Here is a 25,612-nt window from a genome sequence, read left to right as displayed (position 1 = left end):
CATTGCTTCCACTTAATGTCAAGTAGAATAGGCTACCCATGTCTGCTTACTCATGCACAGTGCTGTCTTTCCATCTCTTGACATTACACCTATCATCTTTCACTTGTTCTCATTGCACAGTCAACTTCTTCTCAAGCTTAGCTGTTAACGTGAGTGGCACTGTATATCAGTGTGAATTTTATTGGGATTTAGCTGCAAAGTGGTCCATTTGTGAAGCTGGGCTGCAAACCAACTATTTCAGGAAACGAAACCATGTACATGACATCCTGCAGGCAGAGCCGTAACTAAGGGGGGGTTGAGGGGGTTCTGACACCCCCCGAAATTTTTTCATGCTTTAACTTTTCGGGTGACACTAAAATACTTTCACGCCTTCACAGCGACCACCAGTTGCCGAAGTTAGGCGTTCTGCACACAAACATCCCCCCCAAAAAATTCCTGGGTACGGCCCTGCCTGCAGGCACAATGTGTGAGAAGCCAGGATTTTATGACACTTCCTTTGGAAGAAACATAGCACACAATTTGGTGAATCGTGATGTTGGGAATGCTGTACAATTGTTTTCATTCGACAACATCTATCTGTGCACTACATTTGTGCCAGCCCCAATACCTATATGAGCTCTTTGGCTGCCCGAGTAACATGCTCCATGTGCTCATATCCTTTCGAAATTATGCAAGAGAACAAAACCAGCCCACCTTGAATCATCATATTCGTGTTTTCTGGCATTTTTACGTGGGCTCCTTCGCAGCAAAAAGGGAGAAGCAGCAGCTTGCGGGCTATTCCGGGCTAGAGGGACTGTCTTCCGTGGCACATTCTGAGTTGAAGAAGCCTTTCGTGGGCTCCTACGAAGAGATGCCGATGCAACATGATCATTGCGTGTTGACGAGAGAGAGTGCTTTTCTTGGTGGCCTCGCAGCGTGGTTCGGTCCCTGTTAAGACTATGCTTTTGAGGACTCTTGCGTACAGGAACACATGCCTTGCTTGAAGGTTTCCTAGATTTGGATTGGGGCAGCGTTGAACTTTCCAGACTAGATGTGCAAGTCGTAGCTGTCTCATCAACCAAGCATTGCTCTTTCATTGCACAGCAGGAGCTCTCCAGTACTTCAGAGTCTGTGTTGTAACTGCATTGAGAAATGTAGTTTGCAAGGGTTGATGCTTGGGCATGTTGGTGTGGATTCATTTCAAAATGTTAACAGCGCAAAGAACGATTAGGAAGGGACGAGACAACAAAGGTAAAGAGCACTGTTTACCTCTGTTGTCTCGTCCCTTCCTAATCGTTCTATGCGCTGTTAACATTTTGAAATGCATTGAGAAATCAAAAGTGGTACAATGAACAATTTACTCAAAAAATTATTACTATAGTACATGAGCCCACTGAATGTGGTCCTCTGATCACATTTTCAAGCATACTGCAGTACATTAATAGCAGGCTTAAAGGGACACTAAAGAGAAACAATGAATTGGTTTAGATTCATAAAGTGTGCTCGGAGAACTCTTGTGTAGTTTATTTCACCACCATAGGTTTATTATTAGAGGAGAAAACCAAGTTCAAAGTTTCATTTTTAAATTTTGCGCCGAACTTTGTAATTCGTGACGTAAAAGACTTCAAAGAGCATTTAACGTATTTTGGCGTCACTGGCTTGACGAAATTTCCACAAACTCGTTATGTCAAGTCTCTGGTCCCCTCACAGGACAATGTACTTCGATTTAACCGATTAGGAACTACGTAGGCCCAAGCAGGCGCCGTCAAAAATATGTGATGTCACGGCAAATGGTGCGGGAATTCTAAGGTGGCGTCGCCACCTGTATTTTCTTTTTGTGTGTTTTCTCGCTTATTAAGCGTCTGCGCACAGAAAGCGTGTTGTTTTTGGTATCGTGGAAGGCTACTTTACTAATGCGAGAAAAATCGTTTTGTTCTTTAGTGTCCCTTTAAGGGGGGACATGGCTTGTGGAGACAAAAAAATCATCAAAGAAAAAAGTGTTTTTTAAATGATATTATGGACATCTACAGCTATTATTTCGCATGTAAAGCCTAAGAGAAGTCTTATAAGATCAGTATTTCATCTGCAGTTTAGATCTGTGCAATGAGTACGAGCTGAACGTTAAATGTTTTTGGGTCATTTATTTAGCTTGTCGGAGTCATACCTCATGATCTAGAACAGCTAGAGCTGTAATTACTTTTTTAACATAAAGCCCAAGCTGTGTATCACAAAGTGCTGAGAGCAGAATTCTAATTTTCTGCTCATAGATTTTTTAAAATTGATTTTGTTTTTTCTTTATGGTAGTCATGGTACAAACATTGAATTTCGATCATCTGCAGAATGACTAGTTATGATACGATCTGAAAACTGTTTGCAGCGTTGCACTTATTGCTTATAGTAGTATCTAGCTATCTGATAATATTCACTTTCTGCTGAACGGCATTTCTCTTATTGTCTCCGGAAACAATAGAGAGGCAGGTTTGTGTATCTCGTAAACCAGTTTGCTTACAAGAAAGATTATTGTATATTTGAAATCAGCATGAAAAACGAAACAAGTCTATTTAATTTCATCTGGTTTGGACATAAGATACAGAAAATATCTCCACACACCATGTCCCCCCTTAATTGTGTTGCAGCCATATTGCAGTCACTACTGCATTTGATTTTAATAAAGTCATATAGTGCTAAGTTTGGTGCACAGAATAAAAAACAAAAGGTGGAACTGTTTGCAGGATACACTTAATGCAAGACTCAGAAAAAATATTTTTCATTGGTTCAAGTATTTATGATTGAATATTTACATCAGGTAGAACATTAGATGCTGGTTCTTTGCAAAGCTATTGTTCCAACCTTCGTGATTCAAGTCAGTATGAAAGACTGTACCACTATAAATATGCAGACCCAATTTGCAATACACAAAGTCAGTCTGAATGGTAATTGTTGCGGCTAAAAGTCAAATTAAGGAACTTGAGCGAGAACACTTTTTGCAGCAGAGCTGTTATACGCTGGGCTAGTTTCCAGCAGATCACTGCGTGCATAGACCAAAAACTCCTAGCACCACCTAGGGAGCAGTGGCGTACCTTGAAGCATTAAAGTGGAATCTCTTGCGCCCTCTATCAGGTGGCGGAAGAAACTAATACATTAGAAAAAAATGTCGTGAGAATAAAGAAATAAAATAAACTAACTTTTCTTGGAAGGATTTGAACCCAGGACCCCACGCTCCCAAAGCAAGTGTCTTAAAGGGGTCATGAAGCACCCCTTGGGCTGATTGAAAAACACATCCTGCGGAAAGCTGACACGGCTATGAACTGCTCTGCCAAATATTACAGTCTTGCGCGCCGCGTAATGGCCACAAGCGGAGCGCGAAGTTGCCGTTTCCCCAGGCACCCTCTTTTCAAACAGAGGCCGGTTCTCACTCTCGTCGGTGGGCGGGGCGTCGGTCCGCTGTACGTCGCAAGACCCATAGCATGCTTATTGGCCGATAGCCGACGTAAATCGAGAGCGGCGTTCGGATCAGATGCGCTTCTTGCCGCGGGGTGCCGCCCCTTGCCGGCGCCGCACTCCTCAGTAACGGTAGCCGCACTCGCGCAAGCGAATCACAGCGGGAGAGCGATCGCGTTTCATGACGCGCGCTGGCGTAACTTCTTTGCCCCATGCCATCCCTCCCTGTCTAGCTTCCAGTGCGCTCGCCGGCACGAGAAAAGAGAGAAAGCGCTGGGAGCGTGCGCCAAACCCCTGTAACTCCGCTGATTCTTGACGGATTCGAGAAATTTTTGCGGCAATCGATTCGGGAGGCAGTACACTCCGATACTGAGGCCATTAGATCATTACTTGGAAAAGTGGTTCATGACCCCTTTAACACTGGGCCAAACGCCCATCCTTACAGGAAGTGATTATATTCGAACGATATGAATGCGCTGTACCCACGGTGCAGAACAAATGTAAATAGAGAACACTTTCTATGAAGGTTTTACTAATGAAGGCTTTGTCAACTTTCGTGGTGGTGGAATAAAAGCCCTCTGCAGGACAACATATTGAGCCGACACGGAGAATTGTGCACATCAGGAAAATTGCTCCTTTGCGAAAATTTCATGACAAACATGCATTTTTCCACACGCCTTTTAAGGGACTGCACAAAATGCTGATGAATGTTACAAAGAAGACGCTGACGCCACCCGAAAACAGCGTTCTGAGGAAGGCCGCAACCTGCAATGGAACTTAATGCTTACGCATCCCTTCGACAACTCCCAAAGAAGGTCATGCACCCATCAGCTCCGCTGGTCATCCACCTTTACAAAGTGGAATGGCACTGAGTATTTTATTTAGGCCCTCAAACAAAATAAAGATATTAATTGAGTAGTCAGTTTAAAAACTTTTTAATGCTATAATAAAATGACAGCTTTCTATAGCTAACAGGCAGTGACACAGGGTAGATCTTTCTCACAAGTATCCAGAGGCTATGGAAGTGTTCTTCAAGTTTGGGGGTGGTTCAAACATTTACCAATATCAGAATAGAATTTACGAATGAAAGGCAACAGTTGTAATATTCCTTTGTGCAACAACTACACAGTTTGCATGGACATTCGGCCTGTCCTGCATAACGGAAGTGGAACGTTGGAGAAAGGAGGGGCTGGTGACACCCCCACTTATACTCCCCCCTCCCTAGCCCTAGGGCAGGCAGGCTTAAGCACCTCCTGCCCTAGGGCTGCTACCTTGTAGCGATGCCTTTTCATATACTAAGGACTTCGCACTAGGCTTGTGCGAATAGTAAATTTTAGGTTTGAAGCGAATAGTGATTTTCTCGAATAATTTCAAATCAAATTCGAATAGTATATATCACATATTATAAAGAAAAAGGAGCATATTTGTCATGACCCAACTAACCTGCACAATATTTTTTATTTTAATTGAAACAAGGCATGTGCAAATGTCATTCTTTCTGGTTCAAAGGGAAGTGGAAGCAACTTTTATTAGTAGCAGGATTTGACTTTCGGTAGAATGCGAGTGAAAACTTGTAAAATACATTACGTTTTAAATTTTACTATTATCAGAGCATATAAGCCGGTTTAACATGCTTATAAACTTAAAAAAATGATGAATCGATGTGAGGGTAATTTGTTCATTTAACCTCGAAGTGGGGCTTCGCAGCAGTACAGATTTCCCCTGGATAGGTGTTTTCATGGCATAGCACTCCTGCAATACAGCGAAACCACCTTTACAGGGGGTTACATGCGATTTATATATGTCTATTCGTTCATTTCGAATACTTCAAAATTTAGAATAGTTTAAATTTGTTTCGAAGCGAGTTCGAATACTGTAATATTCGTTCGAATATTCACACAATCCTACTTCTCACACTTTTCGCGTCTCATCAGTGCTTGAAGGAACGGTCTGCCCCTGCTATCAAAAAGATCAGCCAGATACAAGTGATGAATAAAACTAGCATAGAATCAAGCAGAAGAATCTGCTCTAAAATAGTGCCCCAGATTATCTTGTAGCCCCATAGAAGCAAAAGTACCAAGCAGAAAGCAGGAGTACTGTCTGTGAATGCTGCCATTTTCATGAGCCATTTTTTTTTGTTTATAAAATAAAATGCAGCCAGCTTGCTTCAAATGAACAATCCGTGTGCGTGTGACTGCCACAGTGGGTAAGTAGAATCTTTCCTTGAGAATTCTTTGACTTCGTTGCTTCCCTAGCAGGCTTTGGTAATACATTGATTGTGGTTAGATGCTTGGTACAATGACGAAGCTCTACAACTTGGACATGTCACAACTGTCTAGATATAAATTTCCCATAGTGGAAATCACTCTCAGTTGAGAATTTTTTATACATTCCCAGTTGTACCTATAGTCGGGTACAAATTAAGAAGACCAGAGAGACCGCAGCCAGACAACCGAGTGCAGCAGCCGTTCGCCTCAACGACTAAGAAAACAATCCCGCTCAGGCACTCGGCAATGTGGGGTTACCAGCCATCCGGCTCATGACGTCAGTCTGGAGTGCGCACCCATTGGTGCAGGCTTGTGTGCATTTGCATTTGGGGAGGAAATGCCGCAGGCTTCTAAAGTTGTAGCCGACTATAGGTATAACAGGTTCTAACAATCGCACAACAAAGGTGACGTTGCTGGCACATTGACATTAAATGTTAAGGTGCTTACAATCCAGCACAACAGCAATCACTGCAAGGTTAAACAGCTAATTATTACATACTTACTACATATCATGGTACTTGCACTGAAGGACATCTGGCCAATATGTGCTTTCCACTTCGTTCCTAGCGATTGATGGCTTGGTGCTTTGCCCCTAAAAATACAATTATTGTTGCATTTGATTCAATCATTAGTACAAAATCATTACCTATTGGGCCATTGCGGCGATACAGTCAAGACTTCGAGCTCCTAATGCAGCTTGAAGACCGATTTTTCATCTTCAAGGGAACTAATACAAAATGCCACATTATTTGTTGTTCAGAACGACAAATGTGGAAAATCAAAAATATATATATATATATATATATATATATATATATATATAATGGACTGCACTCACAAAACCAGGAATTCCACTATCAATTCCACGGAGTCACACTCATGGCAGGTGAGTGTCACTCCATGGCGTTGGTGGTGCAGAGCTTTCACTTTATATTGCTTTGCTGGACCACAAAGTTTGGACAAAAATATCAGTGTCCATGTGAGTTCGTCAGGATACTGAACACCTGAATTATACCATTCAGGCATTCGATACACATGCTGAAGCTGTGTCCCTTAGACTGTCCAAAAATGTTGTAATTTCCCATTAGAGATACCACATTTCTAGTCCTTGAGCAGAACAACTCGAGCAGGCAAACATTACTTACAAGAAATAGAATGATGCACTACAATGGAAAACTAATTATGTATTTAGCTGATTACCGGGTGTGCGAGGTATTTGAGAACATGGCAGTCAGTTGATGTACTGCAAAACATATCTCAGGTAAAAATAAAACATATGTCCATAAATTTTCAGGAACTAGTACTTCTGCTAGTGTTTATTCCCAAAATTACTCAACAATGTCGCCCTCAGCAGTAAAAACAGATTCAATACAGCTTCGCAAACTCTGGCTACTTGTACTACCTCTCAATGACATTGTATACATCACAGTCCAATGGATTTAAATATAGAGAACTGGGTGGCCACAGGTTCAGGGTAATGTGGTCGTTGACGTTTTTGGCCAGCAACTCTTGGGCAACGAAGGTGGTGTGGGTGGGAGTGAAATATTGTTGAAGTATATAAGGTCATCCTTGCATCTAAGGCTTTCCAATGGCAATCAAGCACCTCCTTGTACGCAGCCACATTAACACGGAGTCCTTGTTCAAAGAAGTGCAGTGGCATGGAATCACCCTCATTGGTGACGACAGCTAACACCATCACCGCTGATGAAAATTTTGTGTGCATTACTGTTTGCACCACACCGGGGCTTGTGAAAAGCCACATATTGCTGTGCCTGTTAGCTTTTAAGTCCTGGTCAAAGTTCTTTTCATCTAAAATAAAACAATAGAGCATTCTGTAATCCTCAGGGATCTTCAGTTTGCTCAGCAACTGCTTGGACCAGAGCAAACAATTCTGCCAAGTTTTACCACAGTATATGAATTGGCCTTTCCTTGTGACATAGGAATGGTACCTCAAGTACTCATTCACTGCAAGCCAGATAGTTGATTCTGCAACCTGGAGCTCCTTTGCAATTTCTCTCATTAACATTCCTGGATTCACAATGGCTTGCAGATGCTACTCAGAATCAGTTCTGGCTGCCATCTCAACTTCTTCCTCTTCATCAGAAATGCCATGTCACCCTGAAAGGACTTATGTTCATGGTTTCTTGTTGCACTACGTCTTTATAAACGAGAACAGGACAAAGACACGATAGCAGCAGATGGTGTACAACATCCACTGCTCACCATTCAAACCTTGCGAACAAAAGATGTTGTCATGTTCAGAAACACGGCAATTTCCAAGTCTCTGTGGTCAGAGGCTAAGGCAACTAGCACTGCATGATGGTTCATTTCCTGCATAAAGCCATATGCAGTCACCATCTGAAAATGAATTGTCAATATACAAAGCTACATGCCTAGATAGATATAGCGAAGCTGCTAGTATTTATGGTGATAGTGAATAATGTTCTCAAATAGCCCACGCACCCGGTATAATATAAGCATATATTGCAGTTTACTAATTGTAATCAGTGACACTGCGCGGCATATTCACTTGGGGATGAACCCTGAGGATGACACGAGTTTCAAGATATGCGCCAAATTTGCAGTAAATATCCACTGCATTTACTTTTTAACAAAATGGTGCTCCATGCACTGAAGCACAAAAATAACTGGAATGCTAATGTATTTCATGAAAAACTTCAGCAATAAATATCTCTTAACTGGTGTCATCCTCAGAATTGCTCAATATTCCCTACAAACTCACTGCCTGCAATTAATAAATTGTAATATGCACTATAAAGCAGATAATCAAAAACTTAATTAGAGAAACCTCGTTAAGTACATAATTACACATTTCAATTTCTCAAGCGAGTAATGCCCACCACTTTGAGTAATGCATCTTACGGACTAGAATTGTGCCATTTCTTATAAGTGATTAAAAAGGTTTTTGCCAGTCTTTGCAAAGAACACTCTATATATATCACCTCAATAAAAAAAAAAGAAAAAAGCTAGCTCTCTTAAAATACGCAAAAGTCAAACATAATTACAGGAAAAGTTTGCCACACTCACCACAGCATGAACAGGGTGCAATGGTTTTCGTTTGGCATGTCCAGATTCATCAAACAGTCTAATTATCTCAGCAGCTGATATAGAAAGCACTAGAAATGAATGAATACAAGTGAAAGAGTAACTTATTTCAATAACACTGCAAGATGGCCACTTACTCTTCTGGCCAGGACTACCACCTGCGTTGGACAGTGCGTGATTTTCACCGGATGCCGATCCCTTGAGTGACTCAGAAACAAGAAACCGCCTTTCAGGCCAGTCAGAAGGATCACCGAGAGACGCTACAGGAAGAAGAAGTAATGTATATGTGCACAAAATAGTAAACAGAGCATAAACATTGGCAAATGAAAGAGTCTAACCATATTTCACGTGGTCAGGTGGGCTCACAGAAGGCTTCCCAGAAGCATGAATCACCCATTCAGACTCATCCACACTCATCTTATCGAAAGATTTTTCAAGCGCTTCAACATCGTGGCTGGAGCTTTGACCACCAGCTGAAATAATAGATGAATGCACTGAGACTGGTAATGGTACAGAACAAAAAAAACATGGGGAAATAAAGAGTGAATAAATGAATCTGAGCTTTACCAATAAAGTTCCTGAGCAGAGCAAGGCGATGTGAATTGTTGTGATGCACAGAATCAAGAATGCTATCGGTGCAAACAAGTGGGATGTCTTGCAGCAGCTCGCATGTAGCACTTTCAAGAACGGGTGGCGAGGAAGTGCTCTCTCTGCCAGAGTAGAGGCACATTTCTGTTGCGGAAGGCGTTTTCCGCAAAGGGAAAAGGAGGTTCATGTTGCCATTTGACAATAATATAAAATGCAAGTGGCCACTTGGTTTCTGAAGGCACTGGTCGCCCACTGAAGCAGCTGCAAATTGTAACATAAGTTCATTTTAACAATCACACGAAAAAAAAAAAGAACTGAGAAAGGCAAACTCACACTGCAATGGCCTTTCCATCAGTAGATTACGCTGCCATTCTGAGCTAGAGGGCTTGGATGGTTTTGTTTTGAGCTCAACGTCATCCCAATATGACAGCCGCACAGTCACGCAGCTCTAGTCAATGAAAATTAAAGAATATGTGCTGAGCGGCAGGCCCCATGCTCGTAGCGAATGTGATCACTTCTCAGAAGTACTCATTCTATACAACAAATGACACATACTAATGTGATGCAAAGAAATATGAACAGTACGCTACCTATGCGCTTCGCTGTTCGCATTTCATTTCAAGCAGTTGTAACCTTGGTTGCTGGTAATAAAAGTCATCCACGATACAATCAAGGACGACTCTAGCGTCTTTTTACTGCCACCAAGAGCGTAATTAGAAGAAATGCAAACAGCAAAGCACTGACGCGCCGCACTGTTCACATTTCTTTTCATCGTCTCTGCGCAAGCTCACCAGTAGTAAACCGCTGCATGGTCGGCAGCTGCTCAAGCCCCACATGCACCCATCCCACTAGGCTAACCGCAAAAAAAATTTTACACCACCCAAAAGGCATAGTTCCTAGTTCCAAATACATATAGCATACATATAGAAGAGCCTCCATGCACAATTTCATGTTTGAAATATGAGTAGGAGCGTCACAGAAAGCTTACAAATAGCCACTCGTATACCGAAACTGAAAAAAAAAAATCCCGCTGCCTTTACCACTTCCAGGAAATGACTCACGACAAGGGCATGACCTAGAACATGTGGCTCCCTGGTATGACCTCCGACAAAAGAGGGCGGTGAAACATCTCCGAGGCAGCATGCCTAGACCTACGTCATAGTGTCGAGCACCAAGTACATGCATCATCTGCTTAGGTGCTGTCTGAAGGTTGCTAACAAAAAAAGCTATGCCATTACCAGCCTTGTGACCTCACCAAGATTGCTTTGTTGGTACATACTACTTACTCAATGAATTCACCCAAGCAGATACTTGTCCCTGTTGGTCTTTAAAGAGGAGAATATTGCAGCTACTTTCCGCAGCCTATGTTGCGCCAACATTATGGCATTAAAGAGCATTCACCTACCAACTCGTCAAACATAACCGATTTTGCTGGCTAAATATTGAAATTCAATTTTTCCAGAACATTTCAATTTTTTTTTACTGAAAAAAAAAAGGCAACATCACTGTCGAGGACTCAATAACTTATGGCTCTCTTTTCACAAGAATGCATGACAGACAGACAGACAATGAACTTTATTTGATCCTGAGGAGCTTTCGCGGGAACCCCTATCGGGGACCCGCGGAAGCCGCTGGCCGCGTCCATGTCGGGGCTGGGACACCGTGATGTTCCGCCCTTTCTTGGGCCCTCTGGATTGCCTGGATTTGTGCCTGGAGCGATGGGCTCCGGAGTGCCTCTTCCCAGTCGGCTTCGCTGGATAGAGGGCCGTTAGGTAACGCGGGGCATTGCCAAAGCATGTGCGCTAAGGAACAATAACTCTCATTACAGTCCGGACAGCTTGAGTCAACGTCTGTGGAGATACGACTGAGAAAGCCGCGCGAGGGGAACGAGCCCGTCTGGAGCATTCGAAGTGTAATTGACTGAGACCTATCTAATTTCGGGTGAGGAAGAAAAAAAAGTTTAAGTATTAGCCATACACCCACTCATCCCTACCCACTCGTGCACTCAACTCCATGAGCTAGTGATGTTGCCTTGACCCCTCATTTGTTTCCACTTGCACTTTCTCGAAAGCATGAGTACTGGTAATGCATCTACCCATCCACCTCAATTTTACAGCAATGTTCAAAAACAACATGAGCATTCCGCCATCTCACTCATCCTTTGTTCATAAAAAGTCACAGTTTCGCCGCAACGGCGAAGCAATGGATGCGATAGCAATAAATTGTAATGTAACGCGAAGAACGGAAAGCAGCTCGAAATTGCCAGCGCGTCGCTCGAGCCCAAAGGTCGCACGAAAAGAACGCACACAGGACGAGCGCGAACTAATGCGTCACAGCTCGGCACTTGAAGCGCACCGCTCAAACATAAAGCAGGACGCACGAAACGAACGAACAGGTACACACAAGACGAGCGCGAACTAATTGTCACAGTTGTTACTTATTTCTGTTTGAACAGCGCGCTCCTTTCGCAAACGCGGCCGCTGCAGCGAGCGAAGCGAAGCACCCCATTGGCCGCCCCTTCTTTCCTCGAGATAAGCGAACGAAAGCGACCACGCCCTGTAGAGCGAAGAGCAATGGCGTTCGCACGAGCGGGGCGACGATCTTTAAAGCGCGCCACACGCGCGCACGTCGCGCCATCTATGTGGCCACTAAGAAAGCATGCTGAATTGCATGGTGTATATAAATAGCTCGCCGTTAGCAGGCTGAAAGACGGTGCTGTCGTGGCCTAACGTCTAACGCGGCGGGCTGCAAAGCGAGAAGTCGCCCGTTCGATTCCGCGCGTCGGAAAGAATTTCTGAATTATTTTTCTTTATGGCTTTTCTATATATATACATACTTATACATATACGGTGAATGACGGCGACGGGGACGGACATTTTCCAACCGAGACTGTCCATATAATTGCTATCGCAATAATACACTTTGCACTGTAACAAATACACACACATACATACCTCCTGATCAGCTGCTTGGCACTTCAAAAACCATGCTGCCATAGTCTGAATAGTTGATGTAGGCACACTAGGAAAACGATGTTAAGGCAAATGCAATGCACAGCTAATTGCGGAATGTTTGTTATGAGTGTGCACAAGTGAAGTTATATGTATTCGTGCCCCACTTAATGAAAACTAGTGGAGAATTACAACGTGTACGATTAGAATGACAAATAACACTGAAAAATAGCAGAAAAAAACTGCGAGATGCATTTTGGTAAGTGTTATGGTTCCAGCTTTTCAATTTTCACTGAAAAAAAAAACACAACAACAACAAAAGGCATCTCTTGGTAAAACATTTGTACAATGCTCAAAAACTAAAACACACTGATTTTTAATGCTATTTTTAGCCTTGATATTTTCCATCAAAGTTGATGTAATGCAAGACAGTCGCCATTAAAGTTTTAGGGTGTTTTATGGTAGAAAAGTGATAAATGGCACTAATATTTTTTTGCAGCATAGTGCACTGAAGAATTAAAAGTGCTTATTAAATACGCGCTGTACCAATAGAATACTGTTAATGAAAGCTATTAAATACAACGTAACATTCTATTGCCTTTCTAACCTCTGAACGGCACATGAAGCTTAGCCAACATGTAAGTATACCTTCTGCCGAAACCTGACTTTTCAATTCAATTGAGTTAACGTCAATTCATTTACTTTCAAAGTGCCCATGAACAGTTATAAGCCTTAGCAATGGTGCACTTGTAAATTCAGAAAGGCTAAAAAGCATGAAACATGAATACAAGATCGCATAAAAAAAATAGACTTCGATATAATGAACCTCGATATCACACACTTTAATACAACAAACCTCAATATACTTAAGTCCACGACGTTAAAAACCTTTTCTGTGACCGTTTCTTGCTTCCATCGAAATGCATGTATTTTTCGTTCAATTTAAAAAAGTTTTGTGCCGTAGTTTTGACACAATGAAGTTATGGTGAGCACAAGAAGAAAATTTGGACAAATCTTGCTTTCTTAGAACTAAAAATCAGCTACAAATATAAAAACTGACAGGCAAATCTTGGTGTGATGTTTAAAAGATATTCTTTCTACACAGCCAGAAGAAAAATATTGCAACACACTACTGCAATGCAGAAAGCATCCTAGCTAGAAGCAGACTTTATGAGATGAGATGGTGATAAGCATGTTAGCAACACCTCTGGTTCGCTTCAAGAAACAAAATTTGAGATGATAGAAAAGTTTTAAGGTTTATCATTCGAGAAGTGTTCATGAGACAACACCCATGTTATCACAAAGCAGCCCAGTGGCAATCACACAGTAGACACAGCAGAACTAACTGTCCAAATGAGAGTGAGGTGCACTAAATAAAGCTGTCGTTGTGATCAATATTTGGAAGTTAATTTGTGCAAGGTACATTCCTGCACAATACTAGTAGTCTAGAACAAAATGAAGCCACTAAGTGAATTTTTTTTTCAATTAACATACACACAACTTGTTGGTTTGGGTGAGTCGGTTCATCTTGCCTCCAACTTAAAGCAGTGAGAAAAAAACAAGGACAAGAATAGATAACGAACACAAGAGGACAAGCGCTGAACTGCCAAATGAAATTTTATTGAAAGAACACCATCTTATGCCATCTAAAAAAAACGCCAACAATAATGAAAGATGAACGGCATGCATACTGCCTATATGCACAGGTGTTCATCTAGAAAACATACCTCATGAGTAGTCAAACAGAGTAAACCCACGATGACACATTTACCTTCAGCTTTAGCGATGTAGTGGGCTTCTACAATTTCTCTTTCTTTTTTGCTTTTTGCTAACTTGAGCAACCTAGTGTCACTGAACATTGGTGCACATGCACACTAATTACAGTGCACACCTAAATGACTACCATACCTATTTTTTACATTGTGCTTATGCCACCTCGCCCAATCATTTAAACACTGCCTGGTTTGTACTATACACACTCTCCTGCAACTTAACAGTATCTGATAAACTACACTGGAGGTGCACTTGGTGAATTTTGCTTTGTGATTAGTACTGAATAGTTGGGTTTTCTGATTCCTCATAGCGTTACACAGCATGAAAAGTTTACAGGGAGTGGAAAAGATGAAGTTGACATGGCGCCTATAGGCTGCTTCGTTGAGGTTATGCTATAACCTGTAGGCATAGGGTATCATGTGAAGTGGTCTTTTTTTCTTTTTCAGCTATCGATTGCATGGCAACCTGTCAGACTGGCCACGATGTTGAGTAGGCAGCCACGCACACTCTAGTGCTGCCTGCACTCTATCAATGTCGCCTAACCTACATTCTTCTGGACTTTATGCATGTAACACATATTGCCTTGGTTTAGGGTTATTTAGTATTATTTACCTGAACATTATGTATTATTGACCAGTGTTAACCAGTACTAGTAAGTGAATATCCCATGAAATGGTGGTTAATGGTAAATAAAAGAAAGCTGCAAACAGTTGCCAATGATGTGTCTTGACTTTTGATGTGTTTTTGTCAAGATTATTTGTCTGGATTACAGATTGGGGGTTATATGAATGACTCAAAAGATGCTTAAAAGGAAACAGCAGTGAGTGTCGGTGGCAATTGAGCTTTCATTTAAATAAAACACAAGCGTAAATAAATGTAATGAGGATGCAACTATAGAAAAAAACACATAACTTGCCTCGCAGGAGTTCTAAATTGATGCATCATATGAGTTATGAGCAGCATCACAAGCCACATGGCTTTAGCCTAATCAGTAGAGACCGGATTTTAGGCAAATGCCTATTTTGTTCCTTGCGTTCCTATCACGCCACTTTGATATATGAGTATGAATTAGAGGTTAAGAAGGGCTTTAATAGTGTTTTTATAGTGCCTATAAATGCCTATTTTTGGCGTTTGTGCCTAAATGCTCACAAATGCCTATAATGCCTATTTTCAAAACTGGCACTTATATGAACACTGTTTAGCCTCTAGTTTTGATTTCAAGTGCAGTTTGAAACCGTTATTCATGTTACCGGGCAACGCTGACTGTTCAGAACTGTTTGGGGTTCAACCTAGTCCTCTAGTTCAGCAAACTTCCGGAAAGCAACCGCCAGCAAACTTCCGGAAAGCAACCGCCAGCAGCACTGAAGTGGGACACGCCAGCAAGCATTCGCCGCCGCACTCACATGGCGCCGGCAGTTGGCGAATGTGAGACCGTGGAGAGTCGCCAGCGGAAAGGAGAGTGAAGAGCAAAAAAAGGAAATAAAATGTGATGTGCACGGGCTTTTGTTTTGTTTGTAATTTAGTTTGTAAGGTGTTCACTGCAGTAGCGTAGCCAGAACATTTTTCAGAAAGGTGGGAAGGGGGGGGGGGTTAACCATACTTTATGTATGTTCGTGCAGGCATTCGTATGTGTGCGTGTATATATACACACGCAAAACTGAAAAGTTTAGGGGGGGGGGTGTTGCAGCCCCCGATGCCCCCTTCCCTCCCTGGCTACGCCAATAGTTCACTGCCAGGGAAGAAATTGGCTCTACACGATTCGAGCCGGACAATAGGAGGAATCGCTCCAGTCTTTTCTTTTAGCGATCTGGCTATCTGCTACCGTTCCGCCCTTCTCAGTCATGCCGAAAAGACACTCAGGAGTGTGTTGATTCGACAGTGGGCACTCGACTCGCCATGCAGAACACAGGAGAGACCATGGTCTGCGAACCGTGCGGGACAAAGCACTGTACGGCTGTGTTCAACCGTTGGCGCCTTTATGCCATTTTAAGCAATAACATTTGTTTTTCTGTCGCAGATACAGGTCGCGCACGTCTTCGTTTGAAATTATTTGCATTTATGTGAAATTTTATTGTGCCTATATTTACTATTTTGGAAGCCTAAAACGTTGTATTGCCTACCTATTTTTGGCGCCAAAAACGAGCTTTTTTAACACCTAAAAATCCGGCCTCTACTAATCAGTGCACAATAATCAGCAAGTCTTTGTTACTAACCAAAAAGCGGGGTTCATTATGACAATTTATAGGAAATTCTTGCTTCATTAGAAAAGTTTAAAATGCATGAATTTCTATGCAAATTTGAAGCAAAAGTATGATTAATTTATTTTATTAGTTCGTTGTAGCTTTTTACAAGCAGCAACGCAACCTTTCTTGGCTGAGCAATGACCACAGTTGTTTAGCAAAAAATTAAACAACAAATCAATGGCTACTATCATAGTGAAAGACCTGCAAGAACAAGAAAGCATCTAATTTAAAAACAATCAGGTTCTGAACACTACTTTTTAAGTTCCAACAATACTGAAAAAGAGACAGTAAGCTGCATTTACCATCACCATGCAATGTTCAATTCAAGGTAAAATGCAGAAAATGGAGTGACAGTACGGAAGGATACAGCCTAAAAGGAACAGGAATGACCAAGTGCATTGGGAGGCTGCTAAAAGAAAATTCCTCCAAGACCTCTAGATATGAACTCCAAACCACGTCGTCCTGTAATATGAGGAAAAAAGTGCACCATTAGAAAAGTTGTTCTGTACAACAAAAATAATTTTCTGCCAATATTCTCGATTTACAATGATAAACTTATGGCTATGCTCGTCTTGCCTTCATCTCCACTTTCATCCAAACAAGTATTTTTATTTTTCATGACTCAATTACATACCAGTAGCGCTACAGGTGTGTCAAGGTGAAGATTACTAAAGTTAAGGACACTAATATTCAGGGCACGCCAGACAAATATTCTTTGCTTAGCACAGGAAAGCATTGAGAAGTAGGTGGATTTTGTTATAGACAACCCAATGTTTCCATAAGAGCCTACCTAGTCTTGCTGCATGCATGAGATAGTGAATGCCTTGATGTTAACTGGAATATCTGCCTTTATTTTGACTTAATTTTATTTTATTGCATTTTGCAACAGGTCATTTTGAATTTCACAGCTGTGCTCTAACCTCAATATTGGAGCCATGCTATCCAGATGTAAACCTAGACACCTTATTCATGTTGACTCCTCATCCAGCAATAATTTTTTTACTAACAGCACCTTGAGGACTCTTTCAGACATCTTTTTTTAAATCGTTTTTTTTTTCTTTTGAAATCTAGTCTAGGCATTCCATGAGCATGCGCATGATGCTGCTATCCCCATAATATTTAACCCTTACCCTCCCGTTGATGAGTATAGTCGTCATGAGATTTTGTACCAAGATGACCGATGACGACTACACTCATCATCAAGAAAAATTAGTCCCACATGGAACCAATAACGACTATACTCGTCATAGTTGTGTTTCTTGATGCTAAGTGGCTAATCTTGTCCATGTTATGCCATATGTGTCTCGGCTTTCATTGTGTTGCTGTGCTGTGAAGCCACCTTCGAGCTATATTTTTATGCAATTAGTAAAATAAAGGAACCCCACTGAATTGAAATAACGGTGCTGTTTTATTCAGACAAAAAGCTCTACAGATTGAGCGACAAAATATTTCCGGTAAATTTGGTACGATTTTCTTCTTTTTTCCTGGTAGAGAAAGGGTTAAACATGAACATCAAACCATTTCACAAGCTCAGAGTACTAAAAATGAAGCTTAGAACGACAGGAATTTGAGCTAGTTGGTAGGAGTTCATCATGAAAGAAGGAAAGGCTTGCACACAGAAACACAAGAAAACCAAGCACAAATGCTGACTATCAATGAAATGGCGCACTGTGGAAAAAAAAAGTAGATGCAAGAACTTATGGCAAGCGCAGATAAGTTTTGGCTACTGTGTATCATAGGTCGGCAAACTCACTCATGAGTTGACTCAGTCAGATTCACGCAGACTCAGATCGGGCCGGGAGTCTGAGCGAGTCCGGGTGAGTGATATCTTGGCGAGTCTGAGTACGAGTGAGTTTGGCTCAGGAAAGTTTTAGTGAGTCTGAGCCCGAGTGAGTCCAGTCGAGGAAAATATTGGTGAGTCTGAGTTCGAGTGAGCTCTAAGCGCAAAATATATTTCTTGAGTGAGTCTAAGTGAGCTCCACTTGTTATTGCCGACCTATGGTCCTATCTACTCATGTTCAGTTTTACTATCAGCCTTATACAGGCTTAAATTTACACTGAAGTCTATTCCCATATGTCTCAATGCACTAGGGTTCATGCTTCATCTTATTATTTATTGATCAGAGGCGTGAGTTGGGGGTGGGTGGTGCCATAACTTCCCCCCACAATCTCTTCTCTGGGAAGTTCATCATATAAATATCTCGTGTGAGTTGAGTATTTTAGAAAATGTCCTTACTGAATTGAAACCACTGATAACTCGTAAAGACGGTACAAGATCAAATGGCGTATCGTAGATCACCGATTATGTGAGATATTGGCGTTAAAGAGCACTGACACCGTAATCGAAAAAGCAAATTTTACGCTAACAGACTCATGAGTCGGCTCACTCAGACTCAAATCAAGCCGTGAGTCTCAGTCTGAGTTAGTCCGGCTGAGTAACGTGGTGGTGAATTTGAGCCCGAGTGAGCCCGGTTGAGAAAAAGTTTAGCGAGTCCGAGTCCGAGTGAGTCCAGCTTAGGAAAATGTTGGCGAGTCTGAGTCCGAATGAGCCCTCAGAGCAAGATATATTTCTTGAGTGAGTCTGAAAGAGCTCCAATTTTTTTGCCGACCTATGCTGTGTACACACATTTATTTTTGCATGATAAACGCTTCATATGAGTATTGTACTATTAGGCCAATTTTCTGGATATGATTTTGTGAATGGGAAAATATTAGCCAAGCAAGGGGAACATATCAGCCTTCATATAGAAACAAATTCTTTCAGACTTTGACATGATGATATTGTTTTAAATAGAGCTGTGCGAATAGCAAAATTTTGGGTGCGAAGCGAATTCGGATATTGAAGTGTGAGTGCGAATCGAATCAAATATTTTTCTAATATTTCGAAGCGAAATTGCAGAAGAAAAAATTTGAGAGGATTCCTAAGCATATTCTTATGAGATAGCAACATGAAAGTGTTTCTTTTCACTAGGTTGCTGAAGCACTGGTGGGGTGGTGTTTCATAGTTGTCTTATCAAGAATGAGGCAATGTAGAGGCCGAATTCTATTTATGTACATGATTGGTGCAACCAAAGTGTTGCCAACAACACTTTACACGTGATAGGCAAAGATGCCATTTCCTCAGCCTCTCCTCCTCTTTCAACTTCTGTTGAAGCCCAACTGATGTGGCGGACAAGGGTGTGCTCCCTTCAAGTCTGGAGTTCCAAATCTGCCTCGTAGACGTCAATATATAGGAACATCTGAAATTTTGGATGCTAGAAAGCTTCGGCTTCCGATTTTTCGGACTTCCTGCCCGAATTTCAGGTCCAAAACAGCATTAATTGAGCCCCCACCTCTGCCACATCTTTCATCATGTTGGAACCAGCGTTTTCTTGAGTTAATACATTTGTGACTGTAGCAGAGCTTGAAAGGCAGCTTTGCCGCAATACCGAGGTGTGATGAGGTGAAGCATAATGATAATCTAGGGACCACTTTCAATCGGACGTTGACTGTCTTGGCAAAGTTCGACCGTAACGGAGCTTGAAAGGCAGCTTTGCCGCAATACGAGAGCGTAATGAGGTGAAGCATATTGAAAATCTGAAGGGGTCACTTTCAATCGGACGTTGACTGAATATGTTTTTGGGAAGTTCGAATAGTAAAATTCCAGTGCGAATCGAATCGAATAGCAAACACTATTAGAAAAATATTTGAAATTTCGAATATTCGCACACCCCTAGTTTTAAATAATAAAAGGAAAGGGTCACACAAACGAGGCAATAAAATTATATCAGAAGGAAGAATGGAATGTGTGTATTAGCACCTGAAACTGTTGTTCGCATAGATTCCTGAAAAAGTTATGTCGAAGAGAAAGTCCCGCACACATCCATGAAATCTTTCATATGTTTAGATGAAGGATTCATGCTTGGTGCGTTGGATCTCCATGCGATAATAATATCACCCAGCAAAAATACTAGCAGCATAGGGTACCGTGATGAAACTGTGTTGTAACTGTAAAGCAGCTCATTAACAAATGTTGTGGAAAACATCCAGACTGCCTCAGGTCTCAATTGGTGCAGTCATAACGAAATGGTAGTAGTGCAAGAAAGTAGTTCACTGTCTTTTATGCGGGTTGCAGCCATGTTTCCATCAGCGTTACAGGTATCAGGGGTGGAATTTGGAAGGTTGCATTTCTTTTCGATACTCCGTACGTTATGAAAAAAAATCACGTCCACTGACCTTCTCATCCTAAATCAGTTCCTCATGGTGTTACTCGCATTATGGCCTATTTATTTTCAAGCCCTATGCTTCAGTCACTAAGCCACGGCTGCTCTACACAAGGAAATGATACCTGCAACACACCCCGTCAAACAATCACAGTTTCTTGTTGAGTTCATATCATACATTACGGCTTTGGTTAAGAGACAGTGTCAGCTCCATAATTATAGTATGAAGCTGCAACAAAATATTTATTATGAATAATTCGTTCATTCATCGCAGGTAATTTTATCATTTCTCCAAGCCATTTTTCCAAGTAAATATCGAATGACCTCAGTGCAGGACTTTACTGCCTAGCGGATAGATTTGGTTGGTTGGTAACAACTTTATTGATAGTCCTGCAGAGCTTTCGCCGACCTGGCCTTAGGTCTCACACGTGGGGACGTCGAGGCCTTGCCTCACCGCCACCTCACGGGCCTGCTGGACAGCCTAAGGTTGGTGGCCAAGGCTGGGGCTGTGCAAGGCAGCAGACCACCGCGGCGGAAGGGTTCCAGAGTTAGCACCTTCCGGGCTTTTGTAACAGTCCCAGAGCATGTTAGTTAATGTGGCAACCTCAGTGTGGCAGACCTCGCATATATTTGTCAGGTAGAGTCTGTTACACTGTGCGGGGTTGGGGTACATGCGTGTCTTTCGTTTTGACGAGCGCACTGGAGGCTACACAGGAAGGGATGACATGGGGGAGAGAGGCTGTGTCAGCACTTGTCATGAAATGCATTTGCTCAGTTTTGGTGCAACTCCAGTGCAAGCTAGTGTTGCTACTGCGTAATTTCAGCACACTATACAGGTTGTCCCACATAACTTGATCCAAGACTTTAAAAATGAAAGGCTGTCGGAAGCAAATTGAACCACACACATACTATTCACACTAGCCTATAGTTACTCAGGCTATTTTTTATTTTTCCTTAGCGAATTAATTATTTTTAATTACCTAACTTTTTAATTATTGGCTGAAGACCCAAAGTATGATCACAGCATTGTAGAGAACCTTCAGAAACCCCAGACTAATTGTTTCCTGTATGATACATCTCATGTAGTCCTTTATTCCACGTTGCAAAGAAAGCTCACGAAATATGAAAAAACCTATGTGATGGAGCATTAGCGCACTGGTAACATGCTGCTCTCAAGCGTGCAATCAGTTTTCTAAAATTATGGTAATGTTATAGCAAACTGATACCACTTGACAGTCCTGTCTGTAACTACCACAAGTAGCTATGAAGACTGCAGATCCAAGCAGCTGCCCATAAAGTATAAAAGATAGCATGCTTACCTCACTTACAGATTTTTCCTCAGAAGCTGCTGAAATCTTGTTTAAGGCCGTCAATTCAAAAACAGGAACAGAGCACTGAAGCTCGAAGTGGCGTGATGACACACTATTTCCAGTCTGTTCCACAAAAAATAAACATAAAACAAACCACACAAAGCAATATTTTAAGAAATGCTAAAGCTCATTTCTATATGTATCTAAATCAAGAATGGAAAAGAATAAAAGACGCAATAAGAATGCATGCGTTTATGTCTTTCTACATACTGTCGAAGACAGCCAGCACTAATAATGCAAAAATTTACGATGTAACATTTCAATGTAAAGATGGCTCACGCACATCAAAAACAGCATAATTGAGAGCTGTTAACAGCCTCCATTGAGGTATCGGAGATGAGAGGATCAGACTAATGTAGAGCCCTTCATCATGCTGGTGGTTTTCAGGCATGGTAACTATGACAGTTACCATATCTGAACAGTTGAACCATCAAAAGTGGAAGTTATCAGGAAGTGGTTCTTTTAGGTTTCCTTGAGACTAAGTAATTGAAAGGCTGAAGAAAAGCACTTGTATTCCCAAAATGCAAATACAATGCTTCTAGACAAAATTACTCGACTCACAGCGATGCGTCCTTTCCACACGGGAAGCCAAGCAGCTTGAAGGGCAAAGCCAGTAACTCCCAGGTCATCCAGCCAAGTGTTCAGCTGTAAACTGTTAGAACCAACTCCCAGAGGTCTAAAAGCAGCGTGATGCCACATATAGGCTCTGAACAGGGAACCATAGAGTAAGACGTTGGCTCTGCAAAATGTTGGCAGTGACCAAAAGAAATAGAAGTTAACACATGCTATTAATGGCTGCCACAAACTCTAAATCGAAGTGGCCTAAACAACACAATAAGAAAAGATGCTCAAAATGAAAACAAAAATGCTATTCCATTAGCCACACTATGTCAGATGTTTCATTTAAGCAATATGAAAATGAAAGTCCACACTGTTTGCAAAAAACTGCAGCAGCTAAACAGACATGTTGCTGGAAAGTTCTCTGCAAGACAAATGTTTAATGAGAAAGCCACTTACTTACATAAGCAACTTTCATATACGAATTCAAATGTGACATGTAATTGATGCTTTAAATTTTTTACATTTTCATTCTGTTAAATGGAAGCTTCGTAAAGGTCTGGTGGCACACGAAGGGCGAGCCCTTCTTAATTCTTGGAACACTTCATCATCTCTAGTTATTTTGGCGCTGTAATCCCTTGTCAACTAACTAGTCGATAGCTTTGACCCTGGTGACATCATGACACATGGAGACATTGGAAAGGCCAAGATATGAGCAAGAAATATTTTTTTTAATTTTGTGGTGTCCCTGCAACTCATAGTGATGCTGCATTCTCAAGATTACCGTCACAGTATAGTGTACATGATGTGCGTGTTCATCTGACATATCTAAAAAGGTTGTTGAAAGTAGTTCAGAGGCCTTATAAGAGCAGTAAATATTAGCTTTATTATGGCGAAACAACTAGCCCAACTCAGAACCCTTGCACAAACATGTGCCGACAAACCAAACGTTAATGCGCCCAGACACACATAAACACGGTTCATAAATGACCGTGAGCACTGCTTTATGGCATACTATGCTGCTGATAATTTTTTTTGTGCTGCAGGCTCTCCTATAGTTCGTGGCTCAGTAGGTCACATGACCTCTTACATGACACAGGCTTCTTTAATCAATGTTTAACAGTCAATAAGGGTGGCTAGATGGGCTTGTTGAATGTATGTTGTCAAATGTGCATTTTTTCTACATCCTTGTTTTTGCCTGCCTTGTAACAAAGTAGACACTGTTTAATAGCACATACAAAACACAATGAGGTGAAGAGGTGAAGGGCCATATGTCCTGACCTCAACAAAGGCAGATTTATATGGCTCCTCCCTAATGTTTTGGTTTGTGTGATTAGGCAGTCTGTTATGAAGTAGCAACAAGGCCACCTCGATGTTTCAGAATTCAGTTTCTAAATTAGACTGAATAGTGCACTACAGTTTCAAATACCCTTAGAAGATGTCTCATTTTGAATCATCATAGCCCCTAAAGGGGTATTCAGACGGGGGAGGAATGCTCGGGGGAGACGGGGGGGGGGGGGGGTTGCGTATCACGTGACCGCGACGTCACGGATTAGCGAGTGGGCGTGACCCCCCCGCGCCTCCTCGGAGGAGACGGGGACGTTTTCCCCGAAAGGACAAACGATCCCCATGCGGTGGGGGATGTGGCGGAATTTCGGGCTCTTGTTTGGCCACATTGTTGCACTTGCTCCTGCAGAGAGCGGCAGTGGGTGTCCAGTGTGCAGCTGGATGATCGTCTGCAGCTCGTCAAACGGGTGGTGCAAGCCACCAGAGTAGTCTAGTAACACTGGTCTCCCCCTCCGTTTGCCTCGTCCGTGTGAGTGGGGGGCATTTGTGGAGACTTCTCCTCGCGAGCTGACGTCACTAGGCTCCGCCTTTACCCCCCGAGCATTCCTCCCCCGTCTGAATACCCCTTAAACTACCAAGGTGTGTTGCAAGTGCAGTTTCACAAATGCAAAGCAACAATGTCATCTGAAAAATCGCAGCAAAAGTTGTAGGGATAAGAAGAATAGTTTTCAGAAGTATGTCGGTCCAACTTCGAGTTTGAGGAAAGAAACCTGACATGCAAACAAGACTTACTTGACATCCAAGTCACTAAACAGACTTCTATCAATTATAATCTCTAGAATATAGGTCCCTGAAATGAAAAAAAAAAGGTCTGATTTAACATCCCTTTGGAATATTTATTTATGAGCATCATACCAGGGGTTGGCAAATTGTCGAGCAGGTCGTCGATGCATTTTGCGGCGCTGGCACCTTCGGCCCTGAAGTAAATATCAAAAGTTGAAGAAAAAGTTGAAACAACCCTTTGTTTCAAGCAGGCAGCGAGGAATACATACGGCGACGGCTGAGATGGAAAGTGGTAGGTGTCTTTCAACCTTGCCATGTCGTCTAACCAGCTTTGCAAATCACTCTCGAACGAACCCAACTTGCTCGACTTCCATGACACCTAAAGCAGTAGAATGGCAGGAATTAGAATGGACGAAGAGTAATACTCACCCTCTGAAAACAGAAAGCTTCCAATAAAAATACTTATATACCTCAAGCTCCCCACATGTGCTCTGGAGAAATGGCAAGATCGCGAAGTGAATCTCTCGATAGGGCATCAGCGGTAGCAAGTGGTTCGCTGCTGAGCGCACCTTCCATGACGTTGAAGCCGTCAGCACATTCAAACGGCGAAAATATTCTTCCACAATATCCTTCCCAGCATCATCTAACGAGAAACGATTTGTTATAGCAGGTCACCGATGTCAATCTACAGCAAAACAAACAAACGCACCTCTGATCAGGAACAGGCACCACCACTTCATGATCACAGATGCCTAAAACCTCCACGCACACTCAGCGCTTCACACACAGTTTTCATGTTGCGCAAATGTTCTTGCCCAATAAATAAAGAGATAAAGAGAACGGCAGCACGTGCTAAGTTCCCGAAACTGCTCGTGCTTCTAGCTACTCAAGATGTTTACCGCCCGCGCGCGTGCGCCATGATATGATGCGCGCGAATCGCGCGAATATTTTGAATCAATGTGCCCAGACCAGCCTAGACTACTATATCCGCTGCCTAGATTTGGAGCATAGCGAAAACGGAAAACCAAAACTGAATTCTTGGACATCCGTTTAATGTTACTGGTGCGGCTGATTGAAACGAGACGTGATACAGCCGATACAACG

The 25,612-nt window shown here is 42.1% G+C and overlaps 1 protein-coding gene across 1 annotated transcript in view; it reads right to left on the bottom strand.

Annotated features, from left to right (window-relative positions):
* The window catches only part of LOC119377224 (uncharacterized), a 32,361-nt gene extending 6,888 nt beyond the window's left edge, over nucleotides 1-25,473 (bottom strand). Inside the window, exons 1-16 of the mRNA XM_037646794.2 lie at nucleotides 25,218-25,473; nucleotides 24,979-25,151; nucleotides 24,778-24,887; nucleotides 24,641-24,702; nucleotides 24,518-24,575; nucleotides 22,442-22,619; nucleotides 21,830-21,943; nucleotides 16,676-16,770; nucleotides 12,296-12,362; nucleotides 9,675-9,789; nucleotides 9,321-9,602; nucleotides 9,092-9,226; nucleotides 8,891-9,013; nucleotides 8,736-8,824; nucleotides 6,191-6,279; nucleotides 694-1,119 (exon numbers count right to left, since the gene is read on the bottom strand). Of these exons, the coding sequence (XP_037502722.1) occupies nucleotides 694-1,119; nucleotides 6,191-6,279; nucleotides 8,736-8,824; nucleotides 8,891-9,013; nucleotides 9,092-9,226; nucleotides 9,321-9,602; nucleotides 9,675-9,789; nucleotides 12,296-12,362; nucleotides 16,676-16,770; nucleotides 21,830-21,943; nucleotides 22,442-22,619; nucleotides 24,518-24,575; nucleotides 24,641-24,702; nucleotides 24,778-24,887; nucleotides 24,979-25,151; nucleotides 25,218-25,248 (2,147 nt within the window). The 5' untranslated portion in view covers nucleotides 25,249-25,473. The remainder of the gene's footprint in view (nucleotides 1-693; nucleotides 1,120-6,190; nucleotides 6,280-8,735; nucleotides 8,825-8,890; nucleotides 9,014-9,091; nucleotides 9,227-9,320; nucleotides 9,603-9,674; nucleotides 9,790-12,295; nucleotides 12,363-16,675; nucleotides 16,771-21,829; nucleotides 21,944-22,441; nucleotides 22,620-24,517; nucleotides 24,576-24,640; nucleotides 24,703-24,777; nucleotides 24,888-24,978; nucleotides 25,152-25,217) is intronic.
* Nucleotides 25,474-25,612: the final 139 nt, after the last annotated feature.

Source organism: Rhipicephalus sanguineus, chromosome 1, assembly GCF_013339695.2.
Source record: "Rhipicephalus sanguineus isolate Rsan-2018 chromosome 1, BIME_Rsan_1.4, whole genome shotgun sequence".
In the NCBI taxonomy this organism is placed as follows: Eukaryota; Metazoa; Arthropoda; class Arachnida; order Ixodida; family Ixodidae; genus Rhipicephalus; species Rhipicephalus sanguineus.
This window is presented reverse-complemented; position numbering and strand designations above follow the sequence as displayed.